General features: G+C 41.6%; 1 protein-coding gene across 1 annotated transcript; it reads right to left on the reverse strand.

Annotated features, from left to right (window-relative positions):
• Window positions 1-715: 715 nt before the first annotated feature.
• On the reverse strand, window positions 716-20,863 carry MOGAT1 (monoacylglycerol O-acyltransferase 1). The gene is made up of 6 exons (XM_010019314.1): window positions 20,770-20,863; window positions 10,549-10,727; window positions 9,939-10,140; window positions 7,208-7,382; window positions 3,499-3,698; window positions 716-909 (listed from the first exon to the last, which is right to left on the reverse strand). The coding sequence occupies exons 1-6, from the start codon at window positions 20,861-20,863 to the stop codon at window positions 755-757; spliced, it is 1,005 nt and encodes a 334-aa protein (XP_010017616.1). The 3' UTR covers window positions 716-754.
• Between the last annotated feature and the right edge of the window lie 47 nt (window positions 20,864-20,910).

The following is a 20,910-nucleotide window of genomic DNA, read 5'->3' on the forward strand; positions in this document are numbered from 1 at the left end:
TGTGCCTGCCATCTCCCTTGAGGCTGGAACTATCAAACAACGCTGCTTCATCTTCCAAACTGACAACCCAAAGCACAGCTTGTCCAGAAGTGTCACATCATTCAGGGCTTCCCACCACTCAGCACATACATGCACACAGAAAACTCAACCCAATGTTCTCCAAACAGAGGTTTGCTTTGCCCTGTAACCTGGACAAACCACTGTTACCTATACTCCATTCAGGGCAGAAAGCTCCTATTTATTCTTGAATTTACATATAAATGGCTTGTAATAGCCATCTGCTGAAAACATACACCTTCATTTCTATGGAAGAGCAGCAGCATTTTCTGGTATTCTGAGAACAACCTGATTTCATGTTTGATACATGCTGGTAAAGTCTCTCAACTTCTAATCAAAGACTTGTCAGGTTTATACTTCTGTCATGCTGGGGCAATTTCCTCTGCTCAAGCAGTGGTTAGATATCATGGTGGCAAGAACATCTGTCATCTGTGTCGAGCCTCTCACTAGCATTTCTGGTATGGACAAACCTAAAAGAGCAACTGAAAACAGTACTGGGTTCAAGGCTCACACCCTAAGGATTCCCCCCCCCCCCCCCAAGAGTAAGATAAAAATCAATAAATCATCTAATAATCCCTTCTTAAAATTATTCCTTACACAAGGATAATTAGAGATTGCAAAATACAGATTGCAAGAAAGACATCTTTCAGCATACATTGTTTTTTCCATGGGATTTGGAATCACAAATTGTAACGTGCTACTCAAAGATGAGAGACTTATGCTCAGGGATCCCATAGGTTCTTTTGTGTTCTTCAAATAACTTCCTTAGTTTCTGTAGATACAATGCATGTAGCTGTTCAATCTCTTCAGTGGTGGGGCTCAAGTTCTGTTTTACAGGGATGGGGCTTCCCACTGTAAATCAAACACAACAGCAGCATTAGCTTCAGTGACGTCTCTTTTCAAGTAGAACTGCTCTCTCCTGTAACAGGTCCACCACAGCTCCCAGTGAGGTGGCAGAATCACAGCATGATCCTTTTGCCCCCAGGCCTGATCCTGCCTTTCACAAACCTGAGTCCTGGGCCTGGTTTTCCATTTCCTTTTGCTCAAGTTCAGATAAAATTCTTTTTAAAATCCTATCGTTTCAGGTTGGCAGCAAAAGAGTAAATGAGAAGGAGGTTAATATCTAACTTGAAGGAGCAGTTTAGACTTCAACATACAATCCCATGGGCTATGTGCTTGCTGTCTTGTGATCAGGGTAGTACTCCACAAGTTTAAAATAGTATTTAAAAAAAACATACCTTCTCACCATCTTCTGATCTGAATAGTAAAGGTATCCAATGTGAGGGACATACCTAAGAGGAGAGTGACGCCCTCAACCACATCAACAGGACTGAAGGAAATACAGATTATCTTCCAATTTATTCAAAATGGGTATTGCTGCACCAGTGCCAGAAGTGTTGTTGGCTACCTCGGCCTAGGGAGCAGGAGCACGTAAAACCCCCAAAGCCTGTAAGGTGCCTCTGAACGATCCACTGCCCACAGATACAATTCCAAACAAAATGTTCTCCAGGCACCGCACAAAGCCTGCTTCCTGCTCTGTTGGTGTGAGAGCAAGAGAAAGCATGGGAAGCAATTCCATGGAAGTCCAAAGGGCAGCCTCCTCCTTCACAAAAAGCTCTGGCTAAAAAGCCTGCAATATGCTAAGGGAAGCTTCCCATGATCTCAGTCTTCCTTGTGTTGTTCAATCACTACAGATTTCAACAGCTGTTCTTGCACTGAAAACTTAATAGACCCAACTGAGATTGCAGAGGAAGTCTGCAGAAAAGCAGAGTCAAAAGCACCCTCCCCACAGGAGCTTTCACAAAGGCATCTGAAAATCCCTTTCAACAGATGTTGCCACTTCAGATTGGATGGCATTGACTAAAGGGAAGTCTAGCCAGAACCACAAAGGGGCTGAGTCTGCACTTCCCTGCTGCAGCTTCAGCTGCCAACAGCTCCTGGGCCCTACAGAGTGCTGAAATTCAGACTTTACGTGGCAAGGGGTGAGAACCCAGCCCTGGATTGAGCAGTACCTTAGGGGGTGTGATATCAATATACATTCAATACAAGATTCCCAGAAGCATGACTGGAAACACCAAACCACCACAAGTCCTTCTTGCAGCAGCAGTCTCTTCTCTGGAGAGTGGAGATTTTTTGTGGAATTGGAAATGACACTCATCTCTCTCTAATTTTCTGTGTGGCTTTAAGCAACCTGTTTAATTTGATATTCTAGAGTTAATTCTATTTCTGTAAAGCAGTAATTATTTTCTGGAAAATCAAGAATACTTCACTTGACGAGCCCCAAACATTCAGACTTCACAAACTTTGTTTTTGCTGCATTGCATCTCCTTGTTTTAGGAACCAGGGCTTCTGAACCAGCAGGAAGCTCACTAATACCTGGCCATGTCAGCACGGCTAACTGGCTTGTGTAGAGTTCAATGTGACTCTGCAGCTTTCAGGAGCTGAGCTAACACTTTCAAAGCCATGCTGAGCCACACCAAGACCCTCCACCCCACCCCAAGGAATGCAGGTACATGGTGATAGCTTTCAAACATGAGGGAACAGAGACACCAAAGGTAAGACATTTCATGAGATCATACAACAAGTTCTGCTGCAAGACTGTGGTCTCGCTGATTTGTAGCACTCCAGTGCTCTAGCCACAGGCCATCTCCTCATTGGAGGTGGAGCCCTTGCAGTAAACATTATAATGATGAAGATTTGCCTCAAAAGACATTTTAAGCTTCAGAACAGCCTTGATGTCATCAGCCCAAGGAAATGTTGCAGAATATACAAAACTCTTCTGAACTGCGTGTTGACATGGCACGCATGCTCTCAATTAAATATGAATGGATCCTTCCACTGGGATAAAACCAAAAGGGAAGGAAACACCCTGGGAAACTGCAATGCCAACTAAGCAGCAGCCTGATGAAGGGCTGCGACAGAGCTGCTGCAAGATGCCCTCTCCCTTCCCTCCTCTTTCAGTTCCCTTGTCCCAATGAGCACTGGGTCAGGGCTGCACCAGCTCCTTCCAGCAGGCGTGCATCAGCCGAGATATTCAACTGCTGCCTCTCTGCAGGGCTAAGAAATGAAGGTGTTGGGCATCTTAAAAAACCAACTGCAACATCCAGAATCTGCAGTAATAGCTACGGAGCTGCAGCAGCCCTCTGGTACAGACTGGACAACCATTGGGTTTCTTTGAGGATTGCTGGGCATACAAGCCTGTGAATGATGAATAAGATTTGGCCTGGGACAGAAAGGGGAAAGGGATAAAAGAATCCCCCTTTTAATTGGGGATGAGTAGGAATTAAAAAGAAAAAAATTATTTTAAACCTCACATACTTGTTTTAGATGCATAACAACCAGTTGCTTCCATTACATTTATAAGTTTACACAGGTATTAGTAGCACACTTACACATTTCTAAACATTTGTAAAAGCATTAGAAAAGGCACAGAAAACTTACCAACAGTATGAATAGGTTGTCTGTAAGGTATTAAGCCAAAACTGTATTGAAATATTCCCCTAGCATGAAACAGTGGTAAAGCAAAGCCCATTATCTTTTGCAACTTCTCCTGTACATTTCTCAGCCATGAACCTTTGGGGTTTGCAACTTGCTTGAATAGTTCATTTTCACCAAAAGAAAACACTGGGACCAGATGAGCCCTGTAAAACAGAGAACACACTGAAAACCCCACTTCAGCCTGCACTTGCACTGCATTTCACATCAGCAGCGTGGAAACGGTTTCACAATAACCAACACAGAAAACTTCAGCAGCTCCAGACTTCATCAAGCATTCAACTTGGGATTCTGATATGCACCTGCTTTTTGGCTGCCTTGGCTGTTTTGGGGGTTAAAAAAAAAAAGAAGTGATTGGCATACAACTAGCTTTTGGGCAGTATTTAGCTGGTTCACAGCTTGTTGTGACTGTTCATAATCATAAAAACGAATAATTGCATATATCATAAGTATGATCTTATCCACCACTATTTCAGCAAGTCCACCCTTGTTCCACTGCATTTTCTCCCTTGGCAAGCACAGCAGCCTCACTGCTAACCTTATAATGCTCCCAGCTGGGTAGCATCAAAACCAGATCTTGGCTTTCCTCTGCCTTTTGACTGGAGCAATGAATGCATTTGATTTCAGCACAAAAACCACGATAAAACCCAGACATCCTTACAGGCCTGCCAAATTCCTCTGCTGTCCAATTCATAGTGAAATTCTGCTTCCATCAGACTTCTTCGAAAACACCAGCCTTAATCCATTATCACCAGAGGTCAAATCCTACCCACAGAAATTACACTAACTCACTTTGGCTCTTGCATAGCCTAATGAATTCTCGTTCAGTTCATGAACTGGCCTGGGAGGAAAGGCACCGACTAGCTCCTGGAAAAACTACTTAGGCCAATGGAACCAGTGCAGTTTTCTCCAATAGGAAAAACTACTGCTACATTTAAAAAAATGGCAGCAGTAGGGGTTTTGATTAATGTTTACTTTCATTATTATTCTACAGAGTTTATAGAGCAGGGTAATCCTAAGCAATCTCTGAAATACACAGAGTTGGTTTATTTGCTTTACTCAAGTCTTAGCTCCATTCAGCCCACACTATCTTTGAGAAAAACCTTACTGTAAAATATCAGCATTGCTATAATACTGTCAGGATGAATTACTGCAGTGCTCTGAACACCTGAGGAGGATGCACTGAGGTCAGAGCTGGCTGCAAAATACTATGGACAATCAAAACCCACCTGTATGGGGAAAAAAACCCACCACTTCTACAGCTTCTCAAGCCCATCCTTCGGGCTTGAGTCCTTTCCCATAGACTCATTTCCACTCACTATCCTGACTAGTGTCTGCTCAAAGGTTCCTTCTCAAGTAGAGCACATATCACCCCAGCCACCTGTGATGGAAATATGGGAAAGGCTGGTACCTACTATGGCTGTGTAAATACTCCATTCTTTACTACAACACTAAAGACAAACAGCAGTATCTTGTGGTGCAATAGCACCCTGAGTCTGTGGGATTTGTTTTAATCTGGTGAAGGCTTTTGCAAGATGCTAAGTAGGAGGTTGAGACAGAGAAATAAGTAACTTACGATTGTGAAACTAAAGGCAAGTTAGCTGATTCATCGTTTGTTTCATGTCTTTAGGATTTCTTCATATCAGATACCTATACCACCTTGGATCAGTGTCTTTTCAACAAGCACAGAGGACTTTTGCTGGCATATTCAGACCACATTTGACAAGTTCCTACCTGAGGAACCACAGCTTCTCTGTGCTGGCAGCACAGGAGCCAGGCCCAGAGCACAAGTCTCTCCACTGCCCCTTCCTCTCTTGGTATTTGAATCTGCAGATCACAAGCACCAGAAACACATGCAGGCACTGATGGCAGGTGGTTCTTCTCATCTGCATCCTGAAAACCTCCCTTACCCTTTCATTTCTGTGTGAGTTGGAAGCTTTTTTCACATTTTGTTAATTGTTAGAAACAAAATGTTAAAGCCAGAAGCAATTATTGGATGCAGAGTCTTTGGGCAAGAGCTCAGGACTGCCAAGAGTGCTGCAAATCTCTGTTAATCATACTGTCGCACAGCCCCACTGTATAGAAACAAAGTCAGGATTCCTACACTTCACGTAGGAGCAGTTTTTCTTGCTGGTGCTCAGACCCAGAATGACTTGTAGCCTGGTGGTTAAGGTGACCATGTGTGAGGTGTATGCTTGAAGTCACGCAGGCAGAGACAGGCGTTATCACCCTGGTGGAGGGCTCTACACTACTAAGCCTCTTTAAGAAAGGGAAGGACCATCATGTGAAACAAAAAGACTTCATACAGAAAGAAGTGGGCCCTTCCTCTGTTTTATAAGTCTCCTGATCTTATTGGGTGTAGGGGATGCTTTTGAAATCAAGGTCATGAGAGGCGCAGGTGTATCCAGTTTCTCAATTCCAATCAGTGTAGATGTGAGATAAACACCGACCTTTGTAATCTGACAGATCAGACATTTATGAGCACACTATATAAAAAAAAAGGCATCTAAATATTCTTCTAAACTTTAAGGTTAAAAAAATAAAAGCCACTGGTAGTGCTTAGGATCCCACTGGATTAATGAGCAATTTAGCAGAAATTGAGGAAAGACTCACTTAGGCACTGAAGCCCTAATTTAAAGACACAAGTGTTGTTTCTGGCTACAAATTAGACTAAAATATTACTTTCTATCAGAGAACAGGTCCTTTATGAGACTTCTAGTGATATGTCTAAGAAATCTTCTTGGAATCTTGGACACAGGAGTTCCTAGGAAAAAATGGACCTTAGCATTCTGTGCGAGAACAGAGCATTCCTCAGTGACGACCTTTTGGCTTTTTTAATAGCTTAAAAAAACCTGTTACATATTTTCTCAAAACTAATAATTTTTTCTCATTGCTTCACATGTCAATATATAATCCTGGTTGCTGTTCAGAAAGCTTAGCAAGAAAACGTAATCGGTTCCAACATTTCTAGTATACAAGACATCTAGACCAGTTCAGAACAAACACAATAGCTTATACTGTGTAAATCACTCAAAAGATTCACAGTGCGTTAAGTTACACACTGATTACTGTCTGATAATAAAAAGTAAGCTAGTTTTTGAGATATTCACCAAAAATTCCCCAGAAACTTACTTCGGCAAACAACTATCTTTAAATGAAAGTCTTTAGAATAAAGATGAAGACAAATCTTCCTCAACCACAATTTTCAGTTATTTAATAAAACAGGACTTTATTTTTTTTATTTGCTCAAAATTATAATAAAATTCAATGTTAATATAACAATTTTAATATAACAAATTTTCAATTTACAAAACAGAAAACAGACTGACTGCTCCACTCAGCAATAACAGCTAAGATTTACTAATACAGTTTCATAATTCTTACTCTTTGCTAGTGCAAAAACCAACTGACACAAAACAAGATATGCTAATAACACCTACTGCTTACAAATTATGATAGTCAAAGGGAGTTTGCAACACTCCCAGATTGGATCTAGGCAGATAGACTGGCTTCTATGCCAGACATCTGCAAGTTCTTAGACAAGTACCTTTTCAAAAAACTGATTATATGAGTCTATATAATACGAACTGTATTTAAGAATCAATCCGTATTCAAAGCATGCTTACTAAACCAGCCCAGATGGGAAAAAACTTACCCATGTTTCAAGGCCATTTTAATAAAGCCCTTCCTCTTGAGGATGTTCAATGTTAAACTTCCAGGATGTGCATTCAGAGATTCCTCTGCTCCTCCGATCACAATGACAGATGCGTGGCCACCTTCCTTGTTATTCAGCACATATGAGACACTCTCCTTGGATGCAGAAACCATGCCTTCAGGAGCAAACATTGTAAAAGTGACCACTGGATCTTCATGTGCAAGTACAGTGGAATTTAAGAAATATTTTTAAATTTCTAAATATTTCAAAATTACTATACAGGACAGGGTTCAAAGATTTGGCTTCAACCTCCTTAATCTGCAACAGATTTGGTCTTACCCACGTCCTTTGATTTCACACTGATGAGCTAACTGCTGTTTGCCTATCAAAGGAGTTTTAAGATCTTCAGACTTCTGCCAGCTTAGCTCCCCCTCAGAGAGGTTCTGTGTCCAAGAACAGAAGAGTTGAATGGCAGCAGATATTACCAAGAGGCAGCAGCTAAAGCCATACAGCAGGTGCATATAAACACAAGCACAGAGGGTTTAACAGAATGAATAGAGGACTTGTCAACTCAAACATAGCTATACAGTGCCAAGCTGATCCCCTCTGTTGTTTTCAAAGCTATAAAAGCAGCAGCTCCATCTAAGGCAATGGCATGACAGCATCAGAAGCAGTAGAAAATGCTCACTTACACCACTCCCAACGACTGCACCAGCTCATTCTCTAGTAACCAGTACCTGCACTCATTAATCTATTTAGGCTATAATAGCAGGATAAATGAAGCTTTCCTGGTACTCCTGCTGATCTCAATACTGCTCTAATCTAAGGCACACTTCCATACAGGCCTTTAACATTGACTTAGACCTTGCTCTGTACTTGCTGCTTTGAAAGATCCCCTTTCTAACAGACATGCATTTAACCCCTCCACAGTTCCTTTGTGCCCTAAGTTATACTTCAAATGCTCAGAGTAGTACCATTTACCCAGAAGCCATGTTTAATTACATTGTGTTGAATTAATATACTCTAAATGACAATTTAGAGATCAAGTCCAGTTTGCATTGTTGCTGGTTTTTACAGGGCTAGTATCAAAGCATGCTCTTTTGGATGCTAAGCAAAGACTTCATGTCCTGTTACATGCTTGCTTTTTTTCCTGTTGAGGACATTAGTGTGGATTATGAAAATCTCACAAGAAAGGGAGGCTGACTGTGATCTAGTTTTGACAGCTGGCAACCAAGAGGAATAGCTTGCTACTGGAGCAAGTTCAGACCTCAGTAAAAAGCTACTTCCACTTGCCATGCATGTCTTCACAGTCACTGACTGAAATATGCAGCAGACCTGAGAGTCACAAATAATGAGAGTCACGCTCGTTCATCCATTGGCATGTGTTTTCTCTGGAAGAGAAAGAAAGAGCCACTGTCCTTCCCCAGGACAAATTTACCTCCCTTGCTGAAGCAGAGAGGTCAGCCCACATGGTGGGCACTATTCCCCCCTCACTCACAGTGGAGCTCAGTAGTGCTGCAACAGCCTTTCCTGATGAGAACAACTGCAGCCTGACAGGCTTTGGAGACAGGGAGAAGAAACAGTGTGCTAGGAGCATGGCTTTTACTACCTGGAAGATTTTGCAAGCGTTTTATGACTTGACCGATAACCTATGCTATACCAAAGGTCCCCTCTGGTTTATCAGCTACACACCTGTAAAAAACGAGCTAAAATGCTAACTACTCTTTAGCATGCTTTTTACTTATGTTTCATCTAGCAGGTAAATATGTGTTCCTATGGGTAGGATGCCAAAGTGTAAAGCAGACTTCCAGGTTAGGCAATCCCTTAATTTTGCAAGCCTGAAAGAATCCCCTCGGAAACACACTTGCATGGAATGGCATTCTCTAGTATGTTGAAGTATAGATATACAATTCTTGTATTAATCTGAACATCATCCTAGGCATGTTTCTACAAATTAAGTCATTGAATAGCTTATCTGAGATCACAGTGTCTATGCTGCAGGCAGGAGTAAGAGATAGATCTCTGTTTCCCAGACCTAGTCTTGTGCACCAGACCATATTTACTCAAATGCTCTAGTTTAATGAATTTAAAATAACTTCCGCATTAAAGGTCAGTAGGTGGGAACACTAGTCTTAATTTCATTATACATTCTTCTGTTCCCCAAATGTTATTGTTTGTTATTTTTATCTTTTATTACTGCAGTACCAGTCATGAATATCACCCCTTTATGACAAATACTACTCAGAACAGAGACATAAGGTTCCTGCCTTTAGAGTTTACATCTCCTTTAAAATTACACAAACTTGCAGCCAGAAGCAGGTAATTAATATTAGGATTAATAGCAGGACTTAAAACCTTCAGGTAAGAGACTATTCTCAATTTGTTTTACAAGTGTCTGTGCAATGATTAAGTAATGCTATAAATTACTATGCCCTTTTATCCTAGAATGCAGTACTGCTGCTCAAGGAAAAAACAGCAGGGGTTTGTTTTGGAGTTCTTTTCCAGAAAGAAAAAAAAAAAGCTCAGTGATATAGTTTTGTTAAACTATTCAAAAAGCCTTTCAAATTGTTTTGCAACAACAGTTAATCATAATGCAGATGTTTAATTTAGCACCAGTGCTGATCCTTCCGAAGTTAAATTACTTACCGTTTCTAGGTACAGTCATAGACCCTACATTTGAAGCAGAAGCTATAATACAGAACAAAAGCTGAAACATTCTGCTTTCACCTACCAGCACTCATTATGTATTCTCTGAAGAAGGGACAGGCAAACCAGATGGGCATGATATGAAGATACGGAGTAAGCCCAGGAAATAAACTGCTGAAACTTGGACCGGTGCAAAAGTTTCCAAAGGCTCCAGCTACCAGGACTCCATGAGGGTGAAAGCCAAATAAGTAGTTGTGATTTGGATTCAGATCTGAAGTTTTTATAAGCTGAAAAATAGAGACAGTGGAGGACATAATACTTACCTCAGAAGGATTCTAAAAAACAAGAAGTATGGAGATTGTACATTGACAGGACACAGAACTAATGACAACTCATTTCCTTCTGAGCACTGTCCCACATTACAGGGGGACACAAGTTTAAAGAGATATGTCTCAAGATATCATGTTTAGCATTTACTGTGCTGAGGGACTACTATCACCAAGTAGAAAATCAGCCCTTGCCTCTTTTTGTCGCTAAATCTCAGGCTTCTCATGTTTTAAAAAGAAGTTAAGTTCACCCTGGAATAAGTATTAGAATTTACCAAAGATGAGTCTTAAATGTTTATCCACACTGATGGCTATTCCAAGCTGTTTCTGTTACAATGCATACAGTTCTGTGAGGAACCTTTTACTCACTTGAATGGGAAAGTATTCCCTAAAGTACTTCCAAACAGTCCAACTTCTGACCCACTGCGACCGTCTGCCCCCTGTGCATGGCGTTTCCCAGTCAAGGTAGAGCCACAGCAGGTACAGAACAGCAAGGAACCAGAAGTTGCCCAGGATCAGGATCACAAAGAAGCCACAGCAAAACTCTGCTACAAGAGGAAAAAAAAAAAAAAGGAAACCACCGCAAGCATTAATCACTCTTGTCTCCTTTTAAAACCTTGAATTCCCAACCCTGATATTTTTATTCTAAATGCTACTCAAAATGCATACAAATTTAAGTTAGCTTATTCCACATTGTGTGAATGTTGTTACACTGAGGGTGAAACACCTGCAAGTCTGTATTTCTTACTCTACTGCACAACTGGATGAATAAGCCCAAGATGATGGTTTACTTTAATAAAACACAAGCATGAGCTGAGGACCAACACGGTTATCTTCTCCCCATGGTAAGAGTGAACACTATTGTTTGTTAGAGAACATCTGTTTTACCTAAAGCAGAATAAAAGTAGACAGCAAGAGCCAGCAAAGATGCAATGCTCCAGCAAGCAAGAAGGGAGGAGAGATGGGGAAGGAAAGAGGGGAAAGGGGGCCACAGCGAGCTCGCTTTTCTAAAGAGGTGTTGGGCAATCATTTTCCCTTTGTACTTAACATCTCTACCCATAAAATAGGGATGATACTTCTACTCCCTGTGAAAAGCGCTCCGAGAGTGGTCAAGGAGATGCAGTAGACAAGACCAAAACATCAAGATTTTCCACTTCAGCCTCTAAACATGTCACTGTAAGTGGAAGCTCACCACTGCTGTGGGATCTCAACAACAGTTTTATAACTCCTGATACTTTCAGACCCAGGTTAATAAAGAATTATATCCTACTACAAAAACGATACATAGGAAGTGTACAATTCAAAGAGAGAGAAAAAGCTGTGGCTCAAAACCAAACTAATTACCCAGGGAAACTCCCTATAGTAACTTTATCTTTGTAGGACTTGCAGAATTCTGCATTGTTGCAGCAACTCAAGCAGCTATGGACGGAGTTGGCTGAAGCACAACACAGCAGTACCTGCTGCTCTCCAGCCTGCACTACACCCTGCAGCAGCCTGCTCTTGCCCTGTGAACAAAACACATCAGGCTCACAGATCAGAGTAATTCAGCAGATGCCAAATTCCAGTTCTGCAAGGGAGCCAGGGCTTTAGCACCATTTGCTTATACAGTGGCAAGCAAAACAGGACCCAGTCCTGACTGGAAGTCTCAATGGGCAGAGTTGTAAGAAACAGTCATTTTTCTGTGCTATTTTACAAAGCAGTCGTACTTGGTGTGTCCCACAACTGACTGGCTTCTTTCTTGAGGGCAATATCCTGTTATGTCCTAAAAGGAGCTGCACCAGTGAAACATACTGAGCTAAATACATAAGTAAACAGAGTACACTAGAAAATCAGCAGGAGTACTTCAGGCAATAATTTGCTTAACTCAGTGTAAATATTATCTGAACTGAAAACTTTGAAACAAGCAGATAGACAAACAATAAAAACCACTCATCCTAGGGAAGATCAGCTTCATTTAGCAGAGATTACATGGGCATTGAAAACTTACAGCAGACTTCCTATACCAAGCAGGTGTCAAGCTGCTGAAATTCAGAGCTTAACTTGGCCTATGGACGCTCTCGTGTTTCCTCCAACCTGAATACTTATTTTTTCTGAACTCCAGCCAACTTGCCCTTGTGCCTAGTTTGACTGAGCCTTCGGAGCAGAAATGGATATATTGTCATGGAGTGACTGAGAACTACTGCAGAATCCAGGAGCAGCCAGAGCAAGCAAAGCTGCTGGTTAGAGTGAGTAGGAAAGAAAGGGATGAACATTCCTATTTCCAGCAAGAAATGAGCAGGAAAATCAGGAATTGCATTTGCTCCAAGGAAGGGAGAATGCAACAACCATAATCAAAACCAGAATTAGGATCAAATCCACTGTTTTAAAGGATACTCCATTCTCCAGTACCAGCAGTACAGAACCTCATTGCTTCCTGCTTAAACAGGCAACCCTGGTCTTGCACAGAGAAGCACATCAGTAAAGGCTTTAACAAAATACCACAGCTAACTGAGGCCCACAGAACTCCAAAGGCAATGTGGAAAACCCCCAAAAGCTGCATTAAGTTCTAGGGAACACTGTAGAGAACACTGATAAGGCAGGATGAGTAGCACAGGTGAAAGATGACACTCAATTCCACTGCTCCAGAAGGAAAAGTCACTGGGAATTCCATACCAGCAACACTTCACAACAGGGCACTGAAAAACTTTCAGGGAAAGTCATTACTGGTTCTTTGAAGAAGAGATGCTGAAACTATAGCAATTTCTAGGAATGCTAATCTGGACAGGATGCCAAGGTTCACGGTCCAAGTTTGAACAAGTATTAGAAATTTTAATTGCCATAAATCAATTATTTTCAAGTTGCTATACGAAAAAAAAAAAGCCCTCCTATATTCCCTACCCTTCCTTTCAGAGGGGTTTTCAGCTCAGTGCAGAATCACATGGCTTTTTACTATCCGTTTCCTAGCCAAATAGCTGAAAAATGCTTTGGATCAAAGCATCCTCACTGTGAGAGCTAATTAAAACAGCAGTGAGAAGTGCCAGATAGCAGTATTTAATATTATGCAGGCAAACATATACAAGATCAACAAACTCGCTGCTTTGCTTTAGCTAGAACATGTTCCTGCGTGCAGGTAAGGTATGGGGAAATATGTGTGCTGCCAGCACTTCCTAAGGGGAGCTCAGCATCTTGAAGGACAAAGCTGATTTATTATTGCATTCACAATGAGAGATGCAAAGCAAATTCCTTTTACCATACCTTCTTATTATTTCAACGCAATAAGAGCCTGAAAGGTGAGATAAACACTGGTGACTCAAAACCAATGAGCCTATTAAACACAAAACCAGTGTTTTCTCCTTCAGAGAATTCAGTGAGTAAATAAATGGCAACTACTTTACCTAAATTCATACGCAAATTCCAGGCAAAAGGCAAACAATTTGGAATTCATCACTTTATTATATCATCACCTCCTTGAATGTAGTGTACACTGTAAGCATGACTTCTTTGCTTGAACTTGAATTTTCTTGAGCTTTGAAAATATTTCTATGGTGTATTGGAAGGGGAAGGAGGTGAGGGAGGAAGGAAATATCAATTAAAAGACAAATCGCTGCCATGGGACTCCGAACCAGTTTGCCAGCCAAAACTGGCAAGTCCCTTTTCCTCCATTTTCCCACTTACAACATGCAGATACTCATCTGTTGCAAGAAATCGATGAAAAATATTATATACAGTGCTAGCTAGCAGCACTGGCAGGTATCCTGCCCAGTGATGTTTGAACACCTGATGTTTCACTCATTAAACAGGCCCTGAGTTCATAGCTGTGGGCACCAAATTCAGAAAATAGTTAAATACCACAGAGATAGGAAGTAGAAAACCACCACATTGAGTGAGGAAATACAGGCAATCCTAGCAATTGGAAACTCCAAATACATTTGCAGTTAGTAACGACTCATAAATGTTTGAGTAATATTTATCGTAAGGGCCACCAAATCTAGGACTGTCCACCAGAAGAAAAGGCTCCCATTACTCTCAGGGCAGTCATAAACCATGTCCAGTCAGTGCAGGTGTATCCAGGTGGGCAGGGTGCTTGTCTCAATCCAACCAGCACTACAGGCTCTCCACAGTACCCCATAAAGCCAAGCAAAGCACCTTGCACTGAGGCCTCCGGACTGCTCAACAGCTCATGACAGATCTGAAGGACAAGCCAGCTCCTGCTGCTTCCCACATGCCCTTCACAATGCTTTCTCTAAACTCACTGTGCTCTATGTCTTAAATGAGCTAGAGACTTTCAAAGTTCAGCAATGTGAACCTCATGCCACAAAGGATGTGATAAACAGGACATCCTTATCCCACTGACATTCTAGGAAATACACACGTGGAGATGTGATTTTAATGCTGTACTTCTCTGGTCTTTATGAGTACATGCCCATACCAATATACAAAGCAAGGTGAAAAGCTGATTTCTTACATCTACAGCCATGGGGATAGGGACAGGGATGAAAAATGACATGTTCTACAACTACCACATTGATATATCTACAACAGAATTGCCCTTGCATCACCATTAGTCTTCAGAGCAATGCCTCCAAGCTGGCTGCCTGAGGAACAGAACATTGGATGGAACATACTAGGAGAACACAGTGGTGTTTTCATCCCTAATGAACATCTGCTCCTCTCTATTATCCATCAAGGTACCACTGATAAGTTGATTTTGGTATGCAAATATTCTTTCCCCTGCTCAGTGGATTCTTTAATCAGGGAAAATAAAGGGGGTGGGGGGAAAGAAGAAAAAAATATGATCAACCATTTCTGGGAATACTACAAATTGTAAAGAAAGGGATAGAAATATAAATGAAGTAACACATACGGCAAATGGACTCCCAACAGTCCCACCAAAGGAAGACCTGAGGCAACAGGCAACCCCTAAGAGGAGGCAACCTGCCAAAACAGTGAGCGAGTTCATGCCTCTGCAGAGTACTGCTCTGCAGCTTTTACACATAAAGCCTCTTTAAAAAGAAAAAGGAAGAGTCATAATGTTAGTACTATCCTGTTTAGAGCCAATTAGTCTGTGCCATTCTGTCAATATACAGATTTCCACCAGGACCACAGAAACTTGCTGCCACTTTTTACCTGTGGCAGATAAGCACTCCCCAGCAAAAAAACAAGCTGAGAATTTATCTAACTGGAAAATTGTTAAAGTCCACAGGAAGTTCGTAGCCATCTCCAGGACTGATCAAGGTCATAAGGAGCTCACCATCTGTTGACTAAGTATCAGTCTCCTGTAGCACAGGCCCTTTGTCAATTTATTGGTCACAAGTGGCAGCCCCAGTCACAAGGATATTTGAACATTCCTACCAAGGGAGATGCATTTCAACATTACTGTGATAACAAATGCAAACCCTCAGATGCCACGGTTTGGAGGCTTGTGTACTCTGGAATTTGGTTCCAATTCCCAAGCAAGCAGACCTTCCATGGGCAAGATACAGAGCATTAGGCACTACTGACCTGTAGATAGAGTGGTCTGGGAACAGTAAATCCCAAAGTTACTGATTACCAAATCCCAAGACAGCATGCCAAACTTAGTCTATGTATTTCCTGTTTCTTCTATTTCTCCTTAGGCATTCACTATCAGTTATGTTCACACACAGGTGGACAAGCCAGGGCCTCTGGCTTGACACAGCACAGCTATTTTTCTCTTATTCTCCAGAGATACAAACAAACACAGAGACGTGGTTAAATTCCCTCCCTAAGATGTAGGTAGCAGAGGTAGCATTCCTAGAAATACTAGTCAGTCAAACATCACTAAGTACCCTGTTATTCGCTGTGATCACACATCAGTCCCTACCCATAGGCCAGCAATAAGCTTCAAGGACAGACAAAACAAGTAGCAATACCAGCCAGCTTGCTAGGAAAGGCTCATACAGCTTCACTGAGTTTTCTTGGGTGTCAAGAAGGGGTTTTTTAAAAAAGGAAGAATGAGACTATTTTAATTAGCCAGCCACAGCTGATGAATTGAACCAGCACCAGGTAACAAAACATCATTACATGTTTGAGGAAAGGTTATCTTTTGCTTAGCACATTACACTGACAACTGCTTTCTCAACACATAAGTCATTTATTATTCCAGCAGCAGTATCTCATTCTGTGGCAAATGTTTCATCACTTCTATTCTGTTGGGGAAGCCAGATCCACAACTCAAAACTGTCTCCAGACAAGTTCAATTAACAAAGTGCTTCATCCTACATGCCACATATACATAAGTTTAATCACTATGGAACAGGATGTACTTTAATATACACCACTGTCTTTACTATATTATTTTGTGGCTTTGTGCATATTGAAGTACACCTTTTATTATGAACTGATTTTGTATCATTAAGTATTTTGCAAATAAACACAGGGTGCATGCACAACAGTCACTTCCTAGGTCCCCAGTATGGAGAACAGTGCGCCACTGCTGGACCTAAGTAGTGAGCCACAGAAGATGCACCGTTCTCCCTTAACACCTTGTCTCAAAACTAAATCCTGGTCCTCTTGTCAGAGAGTTAAACTCATTCTCATTTCCATCTCTCATTGTCTGGACCAAGACACTACCACTCTACCCAAGTTACCTAGTCCTGTGTTTGATTTTGTACGCACTCAGATTCCACTGTCCCTTTTCACATGACATGCACAGAAGTTAGCAGAGGAGAAACTCACAGATTCACCTTCTAGCTTTGTTTTCTGCAAAATGCTGTCCTTTGATTTGTGTACATTAGAGAGGAAGAAAAACAAAAGGCAAAAGCACCTGCAAAACAGCACTAAAACCAAACCTCGCACCTCCTTCCTAGGTACTGTCACCTCCTGACGCAAACGAACCTCACTCACAGATGTGCAGAGCTGAGCTGCACAGCTCACCCCTGCAGCACGCCTACATACCAAAGACAAATTGCTGCTCAATTACTGCAAGAGAAACAGAAATCCTACACTGGTTCCTAACAGGAGGATATCAAACATACTATTAAGTGCAGCAAAATTAATTCAAAGTTCTTAAGGAAAATATTTCCAAGCTTAAAAACAAAGATTTCATGCTAAACACCAGGTACATGCACTTCATTCACTGACGTGGACAACTTCTTTTACGTATATGTACCATGGAACTTACAATAAAAACACGTGAGTGATGCAACCTCTTTGCTCTCGCCCCCAGTCAGTTCAGCAGCACTTGGAGATTTCCTTTCTCCAGGTGACTCTCTGCCCGGGGCTGGGCTATGCAACAGCACAGATTGATCACAAGCAGCTGTCAGCACACAGCTTCACAAGCACACATGACATGGGTGCTGCACCGGCTTGGTACAGGGACAAACCTGCCCTAGGACTGCCAGCCCCTGGCCAAGCTGGGGAATCTCTAGCAGCAGCAATTACAGGCACAAAACTACATCTATCAAAATAGTCTGTTTCAGCTTTTTTTCTAAAGCAGGTACTCCGAAACTGCAAAGCTTCATATATTTGCCATTTCAACAGTGGAACACTAATGACTTGAAATTATGCTTCAGTCTGAAGCTGTTCTGTATTTCTGCTTAACATGGCAAGAAACAGCACCATTTTAGCCTTTCCCATATTTCATAGCTTTAGTTTTCTAGACTCCAAGCTGATACCAGTCATCTTTTAAAAGAGGGAACCCCACTTAAAACACTCTTCTGTTTCATGGAACTGTAACTATTTTAGCCTGCTGCACTTAGAGCACATAAGATAGAAAACCATATGGCAGTTTCAGCTGGCACATGGTGGGAAACTGTTGGATGGGAACATTTTCTCATCTAATCCAGAAGCTCTTGGAGACAGATCACAGTATTTCAGAACTTATTTGTGCTTCTGGTGTCATGCCCCTACACAACAGAAGTGGATAACACTGCTACAATGAAAACTTGTCTTTTCTGCTTGGGGACAAATTTTGGCAGCTTGCAGTACAGAGCAGGGAAGCACAGGAACTTACACACGGAATTTTAAAGAGGTTCTTTTGTATGTAATGAAATTCTGTGCACATCTGTACAGCTTTTTGGAGGCAGAGACATGTCTATTCTGCTTGCGCTCTACAGCAGAAGCAATATATCTGCGGTGCAGGCCCAGCCCAAGCCAGTATGCTGTGTGAAGAAGCAGAACTTTCTTACTTGTGCTGAGCTGCTGCAGCTGTTTGTTCAGTATTTGTTGAGCAATTTGCTCTTTCTGCAAGTGGTGATGAGACTCTCAGCCTTCAACAACCATTGCATATATGCATTTCAGTCCAACTAGCGAGCAGACTTTAGTCAAACAAGCAAGAGAGCATTTTCAGTCATCAATTCCATGCTCTCAGAAAACCACACAGCACTACAACAAAGCAAGCCTGGAGAGCAAGGGACAAACACCAACACAATGTGCTTTTTACATCAAACTCATCCACTCTTCAGAGTCTCAGCCAGGAAGATGAAATCAGCCCTTGATTTTCAGAGTCTTCAAGTCACATTACGGATTCTAAGTTGCAAGAGACTCACGTTCCCCTTACAGATGAGTCTATATGCCAAATCATGTTTTCCCACGTCACTTCCCAGACTTAAAGGGTATCATTAACCAATCCAGCCCTTGTCTTTCAGGGCACAAATTTTTAGTTATTTTATCTATTAGTCCTACCTGTCCATTTTATTAAGCTATGTCTCCTCACGACATACCTAGATGGACAACTTTAAGAACTAAGCCAGTACCCTATTTTTTCCACTGCTCTAAACAGAATCCTTGCATCTGTAATATGAATCATTACTTATCATATGGTGTTATCTGTGCATGTTTTCACATGCAGATATTTTTACATAAGAAAGACTGAATCTACATAAGATATTGCTTGGCATAAACTAGTTCTAGCCATATACCAACCTCCAAACAACACCTACCCCTCCAACCTATCCTGTGATGAATTCACACAGGTTTTCACTTGTAATGGGGCACCACCCTGCATGATTTGAAAATGTCACTTTTGACTTCAAGAGCTTACAAATAAACAATGTTTCTTTATTTAGTCTATTCAGCAGACCACAAAAAAAAAAAAAAAAAAAGCTGTAAAACAAAAACTCAATAGCAATCCAGACATCAGAAACCAACCTATTTTCCACTTTAAGTCATTTAGGATTCAGCATCTGAATTTTCCTGCAGCTATGTGAAACTTTCTGGCCAGATCACCCCAACTGTCCTATGACTGAAAGGGTACACCTACAAAATAACAAGGTCACCTTGGATAGCTCTGAAGATAAACATCCCCATGAAAGCACAAGCAGATGATTATTATTAGAATCAACTTGTGCACCAAAGTTCAAGCATTCTTGCAACAGATTTTTTCACGATCATGTTCACTCAACTATATCCAACATAACCAGCCATAGGACACTTCCACATTGATTTTCCTTGACATTTACACCCAGGCAGCACCAGCTGCAGAAGACAGCTCCCTTCTCCCTCTTAACCACAGCAAGAGTGGACTTTCTGCAGCCCAACTGTTTCACATAAGCGCAGAAGGACACGATTTTCTGCAGCAGTGTTGTTAGCAACCAGGCTACGACAAAAAATTATTTCCTTCCACTGCCAGTGAACTGCCACTGCATTATCATTAGACTGGAATAATGGCATATGCCAGGATGTAATTCAATAGCAGAAAATTACATGCACCAGCTATTTACAATGTTGCCACAAACATGAACTGTTTAAAGTCCACACACATATAATTTAGAGGTAACAAAACAGCCAAGTGGTAAGGATAAATCTGTGAAGGTGCTTCATAGCCTCCATGCTTCCCCTATACACTCAAATTTTTTATGAGGCTAACAACCTAAAAATAAATATTCTGAAAGACATCAGAGCATCAGCTTAACGATACTCTATTTTGAAGACATACAAGGAAGATAGTCCTTTTCCCCTTTTAAGTCCTATAGCACAAGTGATTGTTAAGTGTTCCAGCATTTCCAGTAACACACAGGTAGTCAGTTACTCTATACCTCAGAAGAGTTTTGTGCACAGAGACTGTTCAATAACCACTTGCCAATTGACACAGTCCATGGATCTTGTCCCAGAGAGTTATGGCTTAGTTTACCTTATCGCTTGACTCATTTTATCAAGTCCAAGGTAACTACCCATGAATCTAGGGAAGTGGCTGCATTTAAGCCAGTTCGCTGTTGATCCTTAAGAGTTTTCATCACCTAGTTAAATGAGCATTTTATTGAACTACAGTATGTAAAGTTATTTTACAAAATCAGGAATGGAAACAGCATTAGTCACATAGCAGTCTTTATGCACAGGTTCAATAAAAAGTCATTAGGTGTTAAAAACCTTAGTGGGAATCCCAATGAGAAGATGTGGTCACTAGCTTTGTAAGACCGTATTTGAAAGAGAACCCATTGAAAGAAACAGACCCCAAAAAAAGAGAAAAAGCCATCCAGAGTTTTCAGGGGGAGGAAACCCAAGTCCAGATGTGTGATGCTCTTGCCCGCCCAGGGATAGCTCTCACGTAGGACCACAGCGTGACACAGGCCGATTACCACGGGTGACGCTGGTTAAGGAAAAAGCCCATTCTTTCCCTTTTCTCTCTAGGGCAAGAAGGAGGAAGACTGTTACCCAGCAGAAGGAAGGAGAAGATCCACTGCAGCACGGCCACTGTCTGTATCCTCCTCTTTAGGGGGACGTTGATGGGAGCAAACTCTACCTTCATGCTGACTGCGGGAGAGCAGCGCGGGAAGGCAGGGACCGGCCGGCTGC

This window comes from Nestor notabilis, unplaced genomic scaffold, assembly GCF_000696875.1.
Source record: "Nestor notabilis isolate BGI_N333 unplaced genomic scaffold, ASM69687v1 scaffold36217, whole genome shotgun sequence".
NCBI classification, from domain to species: Eukaryota; Metazoa; Chordata; class Aves; order Psittaciformes; family Psittacidae; genus Nestor; species Nestor notabilis.